Source organism: Heterodontus francisci, chromosome 25 (genome assembly GCF_036365525.1).
Source record: "Heterodontus francisci isolate sHetFra1 chromosome 25, sHetFra1.hap1, whole genome shotgun sequence".
Taxonomy (NCBI): Eukaryota; Metazoa; Chordata; class Chondrichthyes; order Heterodontiformes; family Heterodontidae; genus Heterodontus; species Heterodontus francisci.
In genome coordinates, this window is record NC_090395.1 from 64,712,211 (window position 1) to 64,733,690 (window position 21,480).

Here is a 21,480-nt window from a genome sequence, read left to right on the forward strand (position 1 = left end):
ATGAGTTCACGTTTATGGAGGATGAAAGGTGGGAGGTTGACCAGGAGAACAGTGGAATAGTCAAGTCCAGAGGTAACAAAAGCAGGCAGCTTCTGTGGAGAGAACAGGCAATTTGACATTTCAGGTGCGGTTCCTTTATCGGAGCACACATCCCCGTTGTGATGCCTGTTCCCTCCACAGAGGCTAATTGATCTGCTGAGTGTTCCCAGCATTTTCTGCTTTTGTTTAAGATTGCATCATCTAAAGTTTATTTTTTTCCCTTTTGGTTAATTTACATTTTCAATGATTTTTTTTGTGATAATTTGCCTGAACACTTGCGAATAAAAATAGACCAAGTAAACCCCTTTTGCTTGGGTTTCTCATATACTGCAGACATATGGGGAGACATGATTTACTAAGGAAAGATCCCTATGAGCCTTAAGTTTAAAATGTCTTTTTCTTCACTTTTCCAGAGTTACCGTCACCGATACTTTCTCTGCCTTGAGCTTTGGGGAAATAAAATTCATTTTCACTAAAAACATGGTCTGGTTACATCAGCAAATTTGCGATGAACAATTCTGGATTCTCTGTGCCTGAACATGGAGTGGTTTCACGTCGGAGTAATGTTGAGAAGAACGCTCCACATTTGTGGCATTAAAAACTGTGAAAGCTGCAGAACATTTGTTAAGCGGGACGAGAAAATTCTAGAAATTGTTGGAGGCAAAGTGCAGAACTAGAGGAAGTTGCGTCATGATGGAGAAACCCCAAACCAATATGTTTTTCCACAAACGGAGGTCCCAGTTGTTGTTGCTGAACTCACTGACATGTGGCCTGGAGATCTGTGTGGCAGCTGGAATTACCTTTGTCCCTCCACTGCTGCTGGAAGCTGGAGTGCAAGAGAAATATATGACTATGGTTTTGGGTAAGTACAATCGTATTGTGCATGCTCCTTGTGCAGCTGTGTTTTATAAGATTTTTTTTCCCTCCCTCCTCTCCTGCAGGCACTTGCTCTTTCAGATCTTCAGTTCTATGTGTGCCTGTAGCCCTCCTTCCTGCCTCTTACCCCCAAGCGGTTTTGCTCATGAATGAGAATAAACTGGTGTTGTCACCAGCATCTTTTTAACAATTGTTATTGACCCATTTACCTCAAGTGCTTAATGCAGCTTTAAAATAACACTAATCAGAAAACCTAGGCTTTACCATCATCTGGCTGTTTAACCACAGAGAGCATCATAGTTGATCCAAACCTGTGCCCGCCAAAAATCCCTACGTACATGCTTCACTCCGTAGCCATCTGGGGCATGAACCCTGTCTGCTCTCTCTGCTAGCTTAGAGGTGCTCAGGACAATTGCAATGTTCTGGCCCCTGTCCCAGCTGAGATCAGCTAACACAGCGCAGAATGGGGATCAAAACCTGGGGTCTGATGGTCTGTGTTGGATCGTACAACATCTGGCACCACCTTTTACACATTAGCACTGAGGGAGTTTACAATACCGTGTCTCGAGCTCTTCGCTGTCACATGGGGAAATTCTGTACACAGCTGAAGTGAAATAGTTTTCCTCTGATTTAATCTTGGACAGTAGTATTCCTTGATTGGTCAGTGACCAGTACTCAATAGGATTAAAAGGGGGAGATAGAAAAATAGTAGATGCCACATTTTTTTTTTCTCTCCGTCAAGCTGATTCCCCATGAGACTCCTTTCCTTGCCCAGTTGTTAATTCAGAACAAAGTTAGTGTAATAATGCACCAGTGCCACTCCTCAGTCAGTTGTGCTGCAGTATTCCAGAGTGACTGAGTGATAACTCTACCTCTATTGTTACCTTTATAAACCACCCTCCTGATGGGGAAGCCTTTGGCCTTCATTCCGGACTGGCCCCATCCCAGCCTAGCAGGTCGGGTAGGAGAGTTTGGCAGTATAAACCCACATCTCATTGACCTGGCATCATACACGTGCACCAACAACAACTTGCATTTATACAGCGTCTTTAGCATAGGTTAACATCCCAAGCAGCTTCACAGGAGCGTTATCAATCAAAAATTGACAGCAGAGCCAAAGAAGGAGACATTAGGATGGGTGACCAAAAGCTTGGTCAAAGAGGTAGGTTTTAAGCAGTGGGTTCGAGGAGGGAGAGTTTTATGACTCTGATTCTACAGCTTAGGGCTGCCCTGTGTACAAGAGGTATCCTGAAGGGTCCAGAAGCTTGTAAGTACAATGATGCCATTAGGACTTGAGTAAGAGTCAATGTTGGTTGTGTGAACACTGCATCCTATGAAAACTTGAAGTGTAGAAAATGCCCAGCAGTAAACTCTAGAGACTGGCTTTTCAAACTTGGGTTGTAACACCCAAGGGAATGTAGTGATGGTTACAGGTCTGTCACCACATGTATTATTGGTGGGAGTAATGTGAGGGAATAAACTGAGTTTATTGCACAGTATTAAAGTGTATTAACTAAAGTCCAGTGTTGCCTATTGGTACCAATAATTAAATAATAAAATAAATGGCAGCAGTTGGAAAACTTTCCTACTAGTCATTAGGAATACCTATACCTTGAAATCTTGGCACCAAGACAATAAGGACACAGATTTTAGATCTGTGCATTTTCATATCTTTAATATCTGTACTTATCAAACTGTTTTCTCATCTAATCTTGCACTAAAATTGTTAAGTGCCAACAATTGGCTGCGTCCAAATTTTCCCACGTTTGGAAGAACCCAGATATGACCACAGTTAATATTTCAGCTCGACACTGACAGTAAGTTCAAGCTGTTGCTTAGGGTTAGCTTGTGGGAGAAAACCTGGGAGGAGGGAAGAAAGGTTGTACGTAATGCTTCACGACTGCTGATAAAACAAGCTGGTACTTGGAAATCTTTTCCTTCCCCAGTATTGAAGGGAAATGTTAGCTTCTTATTTGAAATGTTACTGGGATATTAGGAGGAGGAGGGGGAGAGAGAGAGAGAGAATCGTTGAGAAGATGAACGTTATTTTAATGTTAGCTGAGCAATAATATGTCAATATGAACAGGATCCGATTCCTCTCAACACCACCACCAAAACAGAATTTTAAAATATCTGCTGAAGTGCATTAAGGTATATAATGATTTCCCCACTATAAGTGTCTTCTCTTCCCTCCTGAAAGCACTGGCTCTTGACACGGTACAGTCCTGTGAGACACTGGGCACAGTGAGCGAGATGTCCTCTGAAAAATCCCCCTTGGAGTCTTTGTTCTGCTTCGTGTGGCTGGGAGTTTACTGCTTCCGTCTGGATGTGTGATGTGGCGGTTTTCTGTTCAGCTGCTGTTACGTGGCCCCAGGCTTTTTGTTTTCCTACTTGCTTTCAAACGTAGAACGTGTTCTAACTAAATCTATTGCAAAGGGTGTAATTGCAACGATTGCTGAAATCAGGAAATGTGGCTGGTTAAACCTCACAGCAGCGATCTCATGTGTCCACATCTGTCTCAGTATTTTTAAAGCCTGTCACTCCAGAATTGGCCTTTATAGCCACTCCAGGCGCTGCTTCACAAACCACTGACCACCTCCAGGCGCGTATCCATTGTCTCTCGAGATAAGGAGGCCCAAAAGAAAACTTGCTTTCAAACGTAGAACGTGTTCTAACTAAATCTATTGCAAAGGGTGTAATTGCAACGATTGCTGAAATCAGGAAATGTGGCTGGTTAAACCTCACAGCAGCGATCTCATGTGTCCACATCTGTCTCAGTATTTTTTAAAACAAAAAAGGAAGAAAAAAGATCTTTTCTTCCCCCCCACCCCCCCCCCCCCCCCCCACTCTTTGTCTTTCCACTGAAAAATGTCTGGAATGTCTTTGTCTTTTTATAATAGTTGCTGATTGTGCTTCCAAATAGGAAATGAGAGCTGCTTAAAAGTTCCATAAATTTGCATGGCTGTGAAAGGTAATTGACTGTCATCTGGAATCCTGTTTGTCACAGTTAGTCTGCCTGAAGCACAGAAATATTTTGTGAAGTTTCTTGCAGTGAAGCTTTAGTTTGGAGGCTGCTGAAAGGAATGAAAGTGCCAGCCAGCCAGCTCCCACTTTGCTGTCCCCTTTAGGATGCTTCTGTCCCGGTATAAGGTGCAGCTTCCAATACAAAGCTACCATTCAGGCTTTAGCCGAGTTTATACAACTGCTGGAGCACGAAAAGAGCACAGTATTATTTTAATGCCCAAGAGAGGCTGAGCTGCTTCAAATGGGGGCCCCTTCAATGTGATTGAGGGATGTAGGTGATAAGAGGGTAGTAATCTGATGAGACCTGATCCTGGAGGCCTCCGAGTCCAAATGCACAGTACGTGGCTCCTTCAAACAGTGGTCAGGTTGTGCCTATTTCCCATTGCTGCTGTTATGGATGATAAAGCCTGCCAACTGCCCCATAAATTAAACTATGTTGTACAGAATTGTAGTCATTTTTTATACCATTTTGTTAAATAGAGCTACTGTAAATTACTCTGTAGACTAAACTGTTAGAAGTGCCTTTATTCATTGCTAGGCAACAGGATGTTGTTTTGGGGTTTGGAAGTCTGGTGAGGTATTGAGCATGCTATTCCTGAAGGCTCTGCTTTGTAACTCCGGTGTTAGTCTAGCACTAGAACCATTGCACGAGACTCAATTTCCTCCATTCAGTAAGGCGCAGTAATGTCCAGTATTCAAATTCGGTCGGAAATGAACTTCTTGCTGGGGCTGAGGCCCTGCAGACAAGTTGTTGCCCAGTTGAGAATCATTGCGTTTCCTAGATGGACCACTTATTGGACTCACAATATGGACATCAGAGTTTGAATTCTAGTCTTGACTTATTCCCTGACCTTCCCATAGTATTTACTTATTACCAGTCTTGATTGACGTGGCTGTAATCTCTCAGTTCTGGCATGATCATTGTAAATCTTTTTTTGTACTCGCTCCAGTCCTTCTATGCCCTGTTTATGGTATGGACAGCAATGGTGTGCACCGTGCTCTAAGTGCAGCCTGACGACTGTCATATACTTCAAAGCGATTAAATTCTATACTCCTAATGCTTTGTTAGCATTTTTAATTGCTTTGGTGACCTGTGATGCGCTGTTAATGATTTGTTCACATGTATCCCTAGATCTCTTTGCTTTTCCACACCATTCAGTTTCTTTATTTTCTGAGGTGCAGCTGATGTTTCTATTATTTCAACCAAAGTGCATCACATCACATTTATCTGTGTTCAAGTTAATTTGCCACTTAACTGCCCAGTCCGCAAATTGACTAAAGCAATTTGAAGAGCATAAATCAACTCTGTTTGAATGTTGGAACCAAGTAAATAAAGAACGCCGTAGAGCTAATCCCCATAGCTTCATTGTTAATCGTACAAATGTAATTGAATCTTGCAGGCCGAAAGGTCAGTGGTAGATTCCCGTTCTGTGCTTTATTAGCTAGTCTCCACCAATGTCGCAGTGTGGTAGCTACAGTGGAAAAGTGCAATTTCGAGCTGCGACCACTTAGGTGCTGCCTGCCATTTGGTGTCTCCATGTGCAATTGATTAATAACGTATAAAGTTTAGCGTTCTGAAGGCGAAATTTCCATTAAAATGTAATTTATTTAATTTATTCATTTATGGTGAATCGCGTTTTGGTCACATTGTATGCAAGATATCTTTTATCTTTTTTACTTTGTCTCCACAGGTATTGGGCCAGTCCTAGGACTTATATTTGTTCCAATGATCGGTTCAGCAAGTGACCACTGGACAAGTAGATATGGCCGCCGGCGTCCCTTCATTTGGGCCCTCTGCGTTGGTGTCCTTCTAAGTCTTTTTGTCATCCCTCATGCCAGCAAGATGGCCACTATCTCCAACCTGAAAGACTACCCTGTCGATGTGATCTTTCTTATCATTGGGATCTGCATGTTGGACTTCTGTGGCCAAGTCTGTTTCACGCCGCTGGAGGCCCTGCTGTCTGATTTGTTCCATGATGCCGAAGATTGCAGACAAGCGTTCTCCATGTATTCCTTTATGATCAGCCTGGGGGGTTGCATTGGCTATCTCTTGACAGCAGTAGACTGGAAAAAGACCTTTCTGTCCACTTACCTTGGTGGGCAAGAAGATTGTCTCTTCACACTTCTGGCTGCCATATTTATTGTGTGTGTTCTTGCTACCTTCTTTGTATCCGAAGAAACCTGTAATAATACGGATGGCCTTGTCGACATCTCACCAAAGGAAGTCATTAAGCCTCGGGCAAGGTACTGTTGTTGCTCCACTAGTACGCTTTGGCGCACAAGGCACTACCTTCTAGTACTGAAGAACTGTTGCACTTTGATCCCCAAACTCTACCACCTGTATTGTCGCATTCCCAAGGTGATCCGACAGCTAGTTGTCGCCGAGTTCTACAGCTGGATGGCCCTCATGACGTTCATGATGTTCTATACAGATTTTGTTGGGGAAGGGCTCTACCACGGTATCCCCAATGCTGATCCTGGGAGTGAAGCCAGGCTACGCTATGATGAAGGTACAGTGGTTTTAGCATGAAAGAGGAAAATTATACAGTATGTGTCTTTTTTTTAAATTTATGCCATAACTGAAGAGCACAAGTCTGACTGAATATATCCATTTTGCTTTGTAGGATTTTGCTTTGGCTATAAATTGGAGAATACAAATAGCAACAATATTACGATTCTTGTATATTGCCATAGTTGCATCTTTAAGTCAGTGCAGTCACTGTTGCTATGTAGGGAAAAAGAGCACAGGAGGTCCAACAAACAACAATAGGTTTAATAACCAGTTAGCCTGTGTGTTGCTTGAAGAAATGTTGGCCAAGATATGGGGAGAGCTCTCCTGTTCCTCCTCCACGGGATCTTTATGTCATCTAAACGGGGCCTCTGTTTAACATCTCATCTCAAAGATGGCATCTTTGATAATGTAGCAATTCCTCAGTACTGCATTGAAGAGTCAGTTTAGATTCAGCCCTCAAGTGCTGAAGTCTCACCCTTTCTGACTCAGAAATGGGAGTGCTGCCAATGAGGCCAAGATAAGAATTTTTAAAACAGGCAGGTCAGTGAGTGCATTTTGAACAGCACAGAAAGACCCACCTAACACCTTCAGAGGTAATTAAACCCCTGAGATGCCAACGTGGACACAGAAGCCCAGAAGCTACTTTGTTTTTATTTGTTTCTGAGATGTTGATGTCGTTGGCTAGGCCTGCATTTATTGCCCATCCCTAATTGCCTTTGGGAAGGTGGTGGTGAGCTGTCTTCCTGAACCGCTGCAGTCCATTTGGGGTAGGTATACCAACAGTGCTATTAGGAAGGGAGTTCCAGGATTTTGACCCAGCGACATTGAAGGACGGTGATATAGTTCCAAGTCAGGATGGTGTGTGGCTTGGAGGGGAACTTGCAGGTGGTGATGTTCCTATGCATCTGCTGCCCTTGTCCTTCTAGATGGTAGAGGTCGTGGGTTTGGAAGGTGCTGTCAAAGTAGCCTTAGTGAGTTGCTGTCACCTATCAGAGTTAATTCTTCATAATTTTAACAGAGATGTCAACTCATTTCTTTTAAACCATTTAATACCTCTGTTAAAATAATGGCGAAGGAATATGTTACAAATGTATTAAATATGTTTTGAAAATAGAGACATGAGTTCAAATCTCACCACGACAGCTGGAGAATTTAAATTGAATTAATTAAATAAAATCTGGAATAAAAAAACTAGAGTCGGTAATGGTGAGCATGAAACTACTGGATTGTCGTTATTAAAAAAAAAACCATCTGGTTCACTAAGGCCTTTTAGGGAAGAAAATCCTTACCTGGTCAGATCTACATGTGACTCCAGACCTATAGCGATATGCTTGACTCTTAACTGCCCTCTGAAATGGCCTAGCAAGTCACGCCGTTGTATCAAACTACTACTGAAAAGTCAAATAAGAATAAAGCCGGATGGACCACACACCATTGATCTAGGCACTGAAAATGACCAAAGGCACACCTGCCGAATCAAACCTGCAAAGTCGTCCTCACCGACATATGGGAACTTGTGCCAAAATTGGGAGAGATGTCCCCCAGACTAGTCAAGCAACAGCCTGACATAGTCATTCATACTCACTGAATCATACCTTCCAGCCAATCCTCCATCACCATTCCTGGGTATGTGCTGACTCACTGGCAAGACAGACCCACCAGAGGTGGTCGCACAGGTGGTATACAGTCAGTAGGGAGTGGCCTTGGGAGTCCTCAAAATTAATTCTGGATCCCATGAAGTTTCATAGCATCAAGTCAAACATGGATAAGGAAATTCCTGCTGATTACCACCTACTGCCATCCGTCAGCTGATGAATACAATTTGGAAGAAGCACTGAGGGTAGCAAAGGCACAGAATTTACCTCTGGGTGACGTCTTCAATGTTCATCACCAAGATGGCTGGGTGATGCCACTACTGACCAACTGGGCCTGTGTCAGGTGTTGAGAGAACCGACAAGAGTGAAAAACCTACTTGATTTCCCCCCTCGCCAATCTACCTATCACAGATCCATTGGTCTATGACTGCATGGTAGGAGTGACCATTGCGCAATCCTTGTGGAGCCAAAGTCCCATCTTCACACTGAGGTTACCCTCCATCATGTTGTGTGGCACTACCACCATGCTGAATGGGATAGGTTCAGAATGGATCTAGCAGCTTAAAACCAGGCATCCACGAGCTGCTGTGGGCCATCAGGAGCAGAATTGTATTCAGCCATAATCTGTAACCTCATGGACTGGCATCTCCTTTACTCTATCATTACCATCAAGCCAGGAGATCAATGAAGAGTATAGGCGAACATGTCGGGAGTAGCACCAGGCATGCCTAAAAATGAGGTACCAACTTGGTGAACTTGCAGCAAAGGGCTACATGCATGCTAAGCAGCAAAAGACGAGGCTGAAGCATTTGCATCCATCTTCAGCCAGAAGTGCCGAGTGGATGATCCATCAGATGCCAGTCTTCAGAAAATTCAATTCACTTCACGTGATATCAAGAAATGGCTGAAGACACCAGAAAGGTGATGGGCCCTAAACACATCCCACTGTAGTACTGAAGACGTGTGCTCCAGAACCAGACAGGCCCCTAGCCAAGTTGTTCCAGTACAGCTATAATGCTGCCATCTACCTGACAATATGGATAGGCCCACGTGTGGCCTATCCAGGACAAATCCAATCCAGCCAATTACCGACCCATCAGTCTACTCTCTATCAACAGCAAATGATGGAAGGGGTCTTTGACAGTGCTATCAAGCACAACTTACACAGCCATAACCTGTTCACCGATGCTCAGTTTGGGTTCCGCCAGGGCCACTCAACTCCTGACCTCATTACAGCCTTGGTCAAAAGAACAGAATTCCAGAGGTTCAGGGGAGAGTGACTGCCCTTGACATCAAGGCAGCATTTGACCGAGTATGGCATCAAGGAGCCCTAGCAAAACTGGAATCAGGGGGAAAACTCTCTGCTGGTTGGAGTCATACCTAGCACAAAGGAAGATGGTTGTGATTGTTGGAGGTCAATCATCTCAGCCCTAGGACATCACTGCAGGAGTTCCTTAGGGTAGTGTCCTAGGGCCAACCATCTTCAGCTGCTTCATCAATGACTTTTCCCCTTTTCCCCTATTCATAAGGTCAGAAGTGGGGATGTTGGCTGATGATTACACAATGTTCAGTACCATTCGTGACTCCTCAGATAATAAAGCAGTCCATGTCCACATGCAGCAAGACCTAGACGGCATTCAGGCTTGAGCTGATAAATGGCAAGTAACATTTGCACCACACAAGTGCCAGGGAATGACAAACTCCAACAAGAGAGAATCTAATCATCTGCCCTTGACATTCAATAGCATTACGATCGCTGAATCCCCCACCATCAACATCCTGGTGGATATCATTGACCAGAAACTTAACTTGACCAGGCATATAAACAATGTGACTACAAGAGCAGGTCAGAGGCTGGGAACTCTCTGGTGAGTGACTCCCCTTCTGACTCTCCAAAGCCTGTCCACCATCTACAAGGCTGGATGGGTGCAGCTCCAACAACACTCAAGAAACTCGACGTCATCCAGGACAAAGAAGCCCACTTGATTGGCACCCCATCCACCACCTTAAACATTCACTCCCTCTACCACCGCGCACAGTGGCAACAGTGGGTACTATCTACAAGATGCACTAGAGCAACTCGCCAAGGCTCCTTCAACGGCACCTTCCAAACCCATGACCTCTACCACCTAGCAGGACGAAGGCAGCAGATGCATGGGAACACCAGCATCTGCACCTTCCCCTCCAAGTCTCACACCTTCCTGATTTGGAACAATATCGCTGTTCCTTCACTGCCGCTGGGTCAAAATCCTGGAACTCCCTTCCTAACAACGCTCTGGAGTACCTTCACCACATGGGCTGCAGTGGTTCAAGAAAGCAGCTCACCCCCTTTTTTTTTGTTTTAAAACACTCACAGGCTTATAGCTCATTTTGACCGGCAAATTAAAAAGAGCAAAATGATGACTCACTCAAAAAGCTGTTATACTTAGCACGGTTATGGTTTGTTTAAAATGGTCACAGATTTAACACTGAGGAAAAGAAAATAATAAAACTACATTACTGTATCCCCAGTAAATAAATGCTTCAGCAGTATCTGGCATTAGAATGCTCAAATATATTTCCAGTAAGTTTAGTCACATAATCACCCAAAGTGGCCCGTTCTTGTTGATTGCATCCATTCTCCTTCTGACACTTGGTTGGGTTTCTCCTTCACGACCACAGTGCCAGTCTCTCGTGGCTGCAGTAGACGTGTTCAACCTCCTGCTCCTTTTCAGACAATGGACCTGACAGGCCATATTGTCCTATGAAGCTTCTCTTAAAATCACAATACCCAGTTAAATTCGGCAATCATTGTTTAAACCATAGGGTTTGAAGCCACCCAGAAAGCTGTCCATCTTTCCTTCACTTTCTTCAGTAATTTTCCATCACGTGAAGCCCCTTGTAGCCAACCTTCCAGAAAATGTTTGTAGAATCTGTTGCAATTCTATGCTCCATCTTATCTAAGTTGTACAGTCTCCAAGGCCTATTCATAAATCAAAATACCAATGACCCGCTCTTGCCTGCACTATTTCTGCTTCTTCTTGATGGCATTTGTTTTATTTTCACAGTTCAGCAGACTTGTTTTCAGCCTTTCTAAAATAAGAGATCCTGTTCTCAGTCCAGTTTAACCCATTGCAGGGTTTGATGGGTAATATGGTCAAGCTTTTTACAGTGAACTCATTTAAAAGTTATTTTTTTATTGTCATACACCAGCACCTTCTCGAGGGCAATCAGGAATGGGCTTCACCAGCGACGCTCACCTTTCACAAATGACTAAACAAAATATTGATTCTATGTTATAAACTTTTAAGAGCGTAGCCACAATTGTAATAGCTGTTTTTAAAAAAAAAAGTGTGAGTGTGTGTAAGTGTAAGTGTGTGTAAGTGTAAGTGAAATTAAAAGTTGGGAGACGCAAGCCGACACCATGTCAATCCGTGGGCCAGTGCATTCGTTTATCAAATTGCCACCAAACGTGAAAAAGTAGCTAAAATTCAGATGTTTCATTACTTGCTATCTCTATACAAACATTAATGTTCAGAAGTGTCCACCACATGTTCCAGCATGTATCGAAGTCTTCCTGATTCTTAACTTGTGCAATCAATAGTTCTTTTCAAATAGTTACACCACAAACCCCTTCCTGCTGGCCTTAGTCCAGAAAATAAAAACAGGCTCTGCACCAAATGGACCATAGATCTGAGTTATCACAGTCTTTTTTCTTCTCCTGTATATGGGTTGACGTGTTGGTACAGGGAAGGATTAACTGCTGACTGAGTTATTTTCTGTGTGAGTGGGTGTGTGTTAAACATTGAGAAGCAGGTGTTTTAAAGAAAACCTGTCCAGCCCAAGCCACCAAATTTGATGGCCTGCCCTTTGCAGCAGCTTGAATGCTTAGTCACATTTACACTAAACACAGCTGACATCTAAATCCAATTCAACTTAGCCTTTTTTAGCCAGTCTCAATGTTAATAAAATGAGGTGATTGGTTACCTTTTTACTGTAAGAATTATATAACTGGTGGGAGGGTGTGAGCACATTCTAGTGCATTTTAGTGTGTTGAGCAAAATCTTTAAGGAACCCCTATCATTTGATTCCTTCATCGCAAGTTTTCTTTTAAAAATTATTTTCATACGTGTTTGCAGAGGGGGTGGAGTCGGCCAAGTCCCAGTCTCGTGCTTCCCTTTTGTAGACACGTAGGCCGGACTTTTATGGTGGATGGACGGGAGCCGGACTCCGACGTGAAAGTTGGTGATGAACCCGCTTCCGCCTAGCCCGGGGATCCGTCGTGTATTTTACAGGTCTCCAGGCTTTAATTGTCCCGAGGCGGGACTTCCACCCACTTGAGGGAGGAGGGCCCGCCTTAGTGAGCTGCTGGCCAATCAGTCGGCCGGCAGCTCTTAGTTCCAACAGCACCACCGGGAGCGGTGGTCACTGCTGGGACTGCAGCCCAGCCGATGCCATGGATCGAGGAGGGAAGGTAAGTAGGGAATGCTTCACCAGGGGGATCGGTCCTTCCCTGCTGAGGCTGGAGTGATCGTTTGGGGGGAGGTTGGTGGGTAGGGGGTGGCCCTCAATCGGGCACCTTGTGCCCAATTGCCTTGCCCCCCCACCGGGGCACAGAAAGGCCGGCAGCTATCACTGGGCGGCCTTTCACGTCCCCAGCACACCCACTTGCCACAGGTAAAATACCTGTGGAGGCGGGCGAGGGCCCTCAAGTGGCCACTCAAGGGCTTGATTGGCCTCAGGCGGGCGGTACGCCGCCACCATCCGACCCGCTGGGCGGCGTAAAATTCCGGCCATAGGGTGTGTGCAAGGCACAATTTTGTTTTTGTTTTTTTCTGATGTCTTATCCAAACAGCCTTATTTCACTTGATGCAGTGAGAAAACAACATGAAAGACTTGCATTTATATAGCTTTTCCCCATCACAGAATGTCCCAAAGAGTTTCACAGCCAATCAATTATTTTCGAAGTGCAGTTACTGTTGGAATGTAGGGCAGCCAGTTTGAACACAGCAAATTCCCACAAGCAGCAATGAGATAATGACCAGATAATCAGTTTTTGTGATGTTGGTTGAAGGATACATATTGGCCAGAATAGTGAGGAGAACTCCCCTGCTTTTCTTTGAGGTATCGGTTAGGTTCACCTGAGCGGGGAGACAGGGGCCTCAGTTAGCATCACATCTGAAAGATGGCACTTACAATGCAGTCCCCTCTCAGTACTGCACAGCATTGTCAACAGAGCGCTCAAGTCTCTCAAGTGGTTCCACCACACATGTAATTTTTTCTGTAAGAGAGATGGAGACTGTGTGCCGATGATTGGTGAGGGGGACAGGCTGAGAATTGAAGTCAAAAAAGATCATACAATGACCCAACTTGGATTATTCAAAAGCAGACAATCAAGCATGCTGCATCAAGAGTGTTGCCCCCTATTGGTGGGAGTGAGAAAAATGCAGGATTGATGGGTTCAAAAACCAGCACCTGATGGTTCAGTATGATCACATGTTGCCAGCAGTTGCACACAAAAGGCCAATACACTCTCTCAATCTGTCTGAACTCCTCATAAACATGTATGAAGAAACACCGACTGGAATTCACAGCAGAAGCCATCTTCCAGCTGAGCAATATAGAAATCAGCAGTTATTAATAGTGAAGGATCATTTAGAATATTTTTTGGGGTGTCTTGGATGGAAGAAATTATACTATGTGACAACTTAAATGGCAACAGGTGACATCAAAATAACGAATTGGCATCTGAAACCCAGACAATACTGTAGATTCTGTATTGCCACATTAGGCGCCAAGAAAGTTTTAGTATTCTTGTAAATATGTACCTATATCTTAATAAGTATTTTTAATCTTCTCTCCTGCAGGTGTTCGAATGGGCAGTCTGGGTCTTTTCCTGCAGTGTGCATTCTCAATCTTTTGTTCAGCAATAATGGACAAACTAGTGAAGGGGTTTGGAACCAAAGCAGTATACCTCGCCAGCATAGCCTTTTTTACATTTTCTGCCATCATCATGTGCCTTTCAAAGAGTGTGGTCCTGGTGACAGCGATGTCTGCACTAACCGGGTTTACGTATTCAACTCTACAGATTCTACCCTACACGTTGAACTCCCTTTATCATAAGGAAAAACAGGTTAGTGGGCAACATTCTGGCAAACTAGTGCTTGATTTTTTTCTTAAGTGAAACATGTTTAAATAAGATGTGAGTCTATTGCTGTTAAAGGATAGGCATTCCAGTTTACAATTTACTCCTCCAATCAATAAGATTCTTGTATGTTGAATATTAGATGTCACCGATTTATTAAGCATACAGTGCATGAAATAATGCTTAAACATACATTTAAAAGGTAAGGTTTACAGCCAGAGCTCATGATGGCTGGTCCGTGTTTCAGACGTGTCAAAATTCTGAGCCCAGTAGCTTAGGACTTTACAAATCCAAATGCTCATCGCAAACAACCAATTTCATGCATTTCCCTTACTCCCTTCATGTGACAATTCACACAAATCTACAATTCAAAATTATATACAAGTTAAAATACAACTGCATTTAAGGAGAATTTAATGGACATTCCTCATCAATGACTTCAGTTCTTTTTTCTGTAGACCAGCACAACTCCCCTACTTTGTGACCTTATCGTTAGTTTCACTCTTGTTGGATATAATTGCCATTCCCCTAAGTGAAACTTTTATAAGTCTGTCTTTGATTTAGTGCTATTTGGTACGAGTCAACCCAGATGTTTTCTTTTGCCAAACAAACTCTTTTTCCTGCACTTACTGTCAACTGACAGAAGTTCCCTGCAGTGTGCACTAACAAGCTTTTAATTATGTTTACTGAAGTGACGAAACTGACCATTGCTTTAATGGATCAATAGCCCAAAGGTACTTTAAATTGACTTAAATATCCTTGTTGAACAGGCAAAGGCTGAAAGTTACTATTATTAAAATATAAAGAACAATATCTAGCAGTATAATATTAGCAGACTTCAAGAGAGCCTGATTATCTCCCTCTTTACACTGCACTGTGACTACTTCAGTTAATCTCACTGAGAGATTATGCATAAAGCTGATGCAGAGAGATTGGGATGAGTTGAGAGAATTAACACTATTTCCTTGCCCAATAGATGTGCACTATTTACTCAGATCTGTCAACTGATTATTCACCTACATACTCAACTTCTTTTAGGGCGTAGGCAGATTTTGCTGACGGGGATGGAAGTTGAAGTAGAGAGAGAATTTCGCAATAACGAACTACAGATTATTTTTCGATTTGAACAAGTATCTTAGTCATTAAATTTATTCTGTGATGTAACAAAGACGTGGAGTATCAATAGTCCTAAAAGATTACAATCCTCAGACCCAGGTTTAGTAACTTCCAGGCCAGAGCTAACCTTGGGTTACAGATTTGAGGCCATTTATGCAGCTTAGTCAAATTACTGATTTTTAATCACAGGAAATTTATTCTATAATAAAACAGGAAAAGTTGGAAATAAACATCAGGCCAGTCAAGAAATGAAAAAAGGATAACAACTTGGATTTATATAGCATCCTTAACATAGCAAAATGTCCCAAAGCACTTCACAGGATTGTTTATTTATTTTTTTATTTTTAATTATTTATTTAGAGATACAGCACTGAAACAGGCCCTTCGGCCCACCAAGTCTGTGCCGACCATCAGCCACCCATTTATACTAATCCTACATTCCTACCACATCCCCACCTTCCCTATATTCCCTTACCACCTACCTATACTAGGGGCAATTTATAATGGCCAATTTACCTATCAACCTGCAAGTCTTTGGCTGTGGGAGGAAACTGGAGCACCCGGCGAAAACCCACGCGGTCACGGTGAACTTGCAAACTCCGCACAGGCAGTACCCAGAATTGAACCCGGGTCGCAGGAGCTGTGAGGCTGCAATGCTAACCACTGTGCCGCCCACAAATCGGACCAAATTTAACACGGAGCATCATAATCGTGTATTAGGACAGGCAACCAATTGGTCAAGGACAGCGTTTTTAAGGAGTGTCTTAAGCGAAGAGAGAGGACAAAGAGGCAGAGAGGTTTAGGGAGGAAATTTCAGAACTTAGGGCCTAGACAGCTGAAGGCATGGCCATCAATGGTAGAGCAATTAAAAGCCGGGATGCACGAGATGCCAAATTGGAGGAGTGCAGATATCTGGGAGGGTTGTAGGACTGAAGGAGGTTACAGAGAAACAGAAAACAGGTTCACGTTTTGGGTGAGCTCTTCTCCAAAAAGCTTCAGGTGAAGCATCACATCTGAAACCATAACCTGCCTTTCTTTTTCAGCTGCAGAGTGACTTGTATTTTTAACTTTAATTTCTGATTTCCAGCATTTGCAGTTTTTCCCCTTTTTGTATATCTATTTCTATAACAATGATCCATCGTTGATTTATGTTCATGTTCTCGTTTTTGTTTCTCCTGCTTAGGTATATTTTTGCAAGCACAAGTTTACTGAACTCGAAGATGGTAATTGCCAGATTGAGAAAAAGGCATCTTCGCAAAATGGAATCTTGAATCATAAGTCATATAATCAAAATGGAAATTTGATTACAACTGCTCCTCTGCTGTCTTCCAAAGGTCCTCTTCCGGAGAGAAACACCATCCCACAGAGTCGTGGTTCTCAGTGTGAGGTCATCATGGCTGCCGGGTCTACTGACAGTGAACAATCTACTATGGGGAGGGGGATTTGCCTTGACCTAGCTATTCTGGATAGTGCCTTCCTTCTTTCTCAGGTCATTCCCTCTCTACTCTTGGGTACAATTGTTCAGTTTACACAGACAGTAACTGCTTACATGATCTCCGCGGCCATCTTTGGGACAGTGGCTATTTATTTTGCAAACAAAATAGTTTTTGATAAAAATGATTTAGAAAAGTATTTAGTGTGATGTAATGAAGGGATGATGCGGTTTCCACTATGGGGTAGTGTAACAGTTGGAGGTGAGTGATATTGAATTCTTCCACAATATTATAAGCACAACGATTGTCAACTAAGACCAGAATGTAGGTTTAAAGGAGTTTCTTCAGAAACCTGGAGAGGTCTTTGGATTATTGATTGCTTTTTTTCCCCCTCCGTATTGCCCTGTAACTCTGAGATCTAATTGTGAATCTAATTCATTGACTGGCTACCGTTCAGCTTTCATTTAATATTGATGTACGAACCTCTGCTTATCAAGTCAGTCACTCTTCCAATTTTTAATTGGTTCCATTCATACGCCTCATTGTTTCAAAATTATTTTATATAAGCCTAATTTGGGTTTTAAAGCCCTATAAACTACATATTATATGGATGGACTTAAATACCTGTTTCTTAATATGTCTGAAAATAGAGGTTCCTTATCAATCCCCTATGTAAAATTTGAATCTGTAATTGTTTAAAAAAATGTACCAAAGCTTATATTCTGCAGGCACGGTTCTGCTACCATCTAATCAGGACAGGTAAAGGGAGAAGCTATTGGATTCCCATAAAGAAACTTCTTCACTGCACATCACCAAATCACCAGCCATATTTTTGATCCATGCTGCATGGGTCAGAAAGATGAGGGAGGCTATTTGATCAATCTAACCCACCCTCCCATGGAAGCATACACTTGCCCTCTCCTTCATGGCAACGTGTAACATGCCAAAATGCAATAATAATGCCACCCGTCCTCTTCCAAGACCTGCAACAGGAACAGATCCAAATGAATGTAGCAGTAAAGGAGGTGTCTCCAAATGTTCAACTAAAATATCTGGTGTTGGATTTTCATGGGGTGGGTGACGAGGGATTAATGTTACTTTACGATCTAATTTTTTTTTTTAAAGCCCTTTTAAGTCGGTACGTCACCTACTGATGAACTTGCACAAGCCTTTGTGCTCAGCCTAATTGCTGAGGGAGAGGTTTAGTTTGCACTTGTGGTGGCAAGGCAGCTTTTAAAATTTTGAACAGAATATTAAATGGTGCAGCGTTCTGGCTGCATGTCAACAGGGAACATGGGCTTTATTCTCCGATACTCCTGGTAGGTTTCCGATGCGCTAGCTAACATTTGCTTACAAGGAAGAGGGGAAAGCTATCCGCAGGCTCCTGTCGCACACCTCAGTCGACTTGGGCTGAGCAACATAACTGAAGGCAGTGCAAGCCTGAGACTAGCTCATCGTGGTGAGGCAGATGGGAAGAGCAAGCAGACTGAATAAAATATTGTTGGAAGAAACAAAAATATACTTTTTTGATTGCAAACACATCCTGACTTTTGTCTCGTCCATAATCCAAGGTCGTCTTAGTGGAACCCAATTGTAATTTCTGAATGTGGAGGAAAACCATTCGGAAAGAAAAATCAGATGAAAGTCGATGAAAGACCAGTGTTGATTATGGTGGAACATTATCAGTGTTGATGATGTGCCAAGCACCCTAATGTTTAATTATTAATCTCTCAATCATAACGCCATGCCATATTTTTCTGAGTTGATTTGTAAATAATTCCAATCTGGACAGGGATTCACAACAGATGCCTTGTTCACCATTCCTTCAGCTTTTAAAATGCCAGCCATGCTTAGCAGCATTGTTACGCCCCAGTACACTGTTCAATTGTGGCACATTGGAAGGTTTGAAATGCACCAGTGCACTGTGTTGTAAACAGTGCAGGGAACGTTTGGAAAGATCAGCAATCCTTGTTGTTAAAACACTGCAAATTTAGTATTAGTTCCAGCAATCCACTTTTTTGTTCATTTAAAATAATTTTAATGGGACCTTAGTGCAGACCAGTATCTCAGTCCTATACTGAGGAAAATTGTGCCCTTAAAAGTTTCATAATACAGTATGAATTTCAAACAGATATCAATTTTTATACACCTGGGGCATTTTTTTAATTCATTTTTATTGTAACTGCTCCCCTTCATGGCCTCTGAAGGCTGCATTCCCTGGCCTCCAGGGACTCCCACATACTGTGATCTCTGGTTGAGAGGCCAGGGATATCTTTGGCTAGAGAGTCTGGAGCTTTGCAGTGTAACTATGGGCCCCCAGTAATATTGTGTTGCCTTAGTCCAAACTTGGCAATTCAATAATATGACATTTTTAAACATGAGCTCTCCCACGCCATGGTGTACCGTGCCACCTGACTGCTCTCACCTCTAATCAGTCACTTTCGCCACGTCACTGTGAACACAAACCATTAGAAAGAAGTCGGCTTGCTTTCTTTCTCAATCCAGTAAATCAGCGGATAAGTTGCTCCACCAACCTGCCAGACTATTCTTGTGGACTCTGCTGGTTCGTACAACCCCGTGTCTGAGATCTACCAGTAAGTGGGCCTTCTGCTCTGGCAGCTGCGAGAATGGTTAAGAAGTCTCAAATACCTCCAAGAAGTGAAACAAAATAAATTCCATTTTCTTTCGGGTACAAATACAGTCCTTTTAAATAATTTAACTAATTCAGGTGAACTTCAGTGGAAAAAAGAATTACCTTTGTACTTCAGACCCCATTAATGAAATAACACCATGTTGCTTTCTTCTGACTCCAACCTGTTCAGCTGATGACCTGGTGATTTGTTGTCCTGCTATGAGTAAGCAGGTTAATATTGAAAAGCGACCTCACCATATGTATGGATGTTATTAATCTGCTAACAGTGTACACATCTGCATTAGTATTTTAATGTCTGTATCACTCACCTCAAACTGGCTTTAGATCTAAATTGAGTGCTAAATTATAGAAATGTATCATTCATCTGGGAAAAAGGTATATTATTTTTGGTAGAATTAATAATTTTGCCTTTAAAAAAAAATCTATTTTTGTTAAAATTGCTGACCTTGCAACTGTTTTAAAAAAAGTCTATGAATACTGTATTTATACTGTAGAGATATTTTGTACAGTGACAATTTATATCCCATATATAAAGGAACAGGCGTCCACAGGAATATAGAAGCTGCTGTATTTTTCTCCGTTGAGGTCCAGGCGATGATCTAACTTTGCTTTTAGCAACGATGTCTTCACTCCGATCGCAATTGAACAAAGGCCTTGTACGAGAATCAGATCCATAGACGTTTACAGCACTGAAGGTGGCTATTTGACCTGTTTCCGCTGGATCATTGCTAGACTAATCCAAAACTAATACCACTGCCCTGCTCTTGTACCCATAGACTCGCATCTTCCTCTGCTTTGAATATTTAAGAGTTTTCCCATATAAGGTGCGATGGTCTTTACCTCAACCACTCCTTGTGGCAAGGCATTCCATGCTCCAAAAAGTAATCTTTCTGTGTTCCCTCTTTCAGCACTCTAATAAATTTCCTCTTGCTCTTCTCTGCTCCAGTGGAAATAACCCCCAGTATCTCGAGTCTCTCCTCGTAACTCTAGGATCTCATCAGTGACTTTAAAATTTTGTTCTGCCCCCTCTCCTCCTACGGATGCTAACGACCCATCTATCAAACCAGTGCACACATTCCATTGAACTGTTAGTGTATGTATAATAAGTTGCTAGCTCACCAACACTGGTGTTATTAAAAGTGGGTGACCATGAATATCTGTCATGAGAACAAAAATTGTTGCACACAATTATGGGACCAATTCAAGGTGAGATGAATCTCTGGAATGACAGAAGCAACTCTGCAATCTTCACAATCATATTGTCAACAATTTCACATAGTGACAACAAAAAATGTTTTGTTTGCCAATCCTGTCATCTCGTTTCTCCTCACTCCATAGATATTTGTGACCATGTTAAAAGTGGCAATGAATATGCTTCGTGATGGATGATTTGGTGAGCTCAGGGAATTCAACAGATGGAAAAGGTAGCATAGTAGTTATGTTATTTGACTAGTAATCCAGAGGCCAGTTCAAAGATAAGTTCAAATCCCACTCTGGCAGCTGCGGTATTTTAATACAGTTAATTAAATAAATCGGGAATAAAAAGTTAGTATCAGTAATGGTGACCATGTAACCAAGCATCGGATTGTCGTAAAAACCCATCTGGCTCACTAATATTAAGAGAAGAAAATCTCCTGTCCTTGCCTGATCTTGGCTAGAGATACTTGACTCTTAACTGCCCTCTGAAATGGCTTAGCAAGCCAGTCAGTTGTATCAAACTGCCACCACTAAGTATGATCAGAATAAAATAGGACTGTGGGAGTCCCTTCAGCATGCAGGCAGCAGCAGTTCAAGAAGACGGCTCACCACCATCTTCTCGAGCAATTGGGAATGGCAATAAATTCTGGTCTTGCCAGTGTCACTGACATCGCATGAATGAATTTTTTTTTTTAAAAGGTGCTTTTAGGACTTGTACTGTACTGGAGATGAGACATTTCCTCTTCCTGCCTGCTGGAGACGGCAAAGGAATTTCAATTGCATCAAATTAATGAGATTTTATTTTATTTTATTTTATTCATTAAAAAACACTGAGAAGTTGAGCGTCAGTCCCAAACTGGTATTTGCCCTATTCCCCCTGCCTCACGGTGCCATGTGAAATGGTCACCCTC

At 42.6% G+C, this 21,480-nt stretch overlaps 1 protein-coding gene across 7 annotated transcripts in view; it reads left to right on the forward strand.

The window, feature by feature from the left end:
• Positions 1-20,552, forward strand: part of LOC137383941 (solute carrier family 45 member 3-like) — a 166,085-nt gene extending 145,533 nt beyond the window's left edge. For all 7 annotated transcript variants that reach the window (XM_068057364.1, XM_068057363.1, XM_068057369.1 and 4 more), the window contains exons 2-5: positions 453-901; positions 5,631-6,449; positions 13,893-14,158; positions 16,470-20,552. In XM_068057364.1, the coding sequence (XP_067913465.1) occupies positions 730-901; positions 5,631-6,449; positions 13,893-14,158; positions 16,470-16,928 (1,716 nt within the window). In that variant the 5' untranslated portion in view covers positions 453-729 and the 3' untranslated portion in view covers positions 16,929-20,552. The remainder of the gene's footprint in view (positions 1-452; positions 902-5,630; positions 6,450-13,892; positions 14,159-16,469) is intronic.
• The last annotated feature ends 928 nt before the right edge of the window (positions 20,553-21,480 follow it).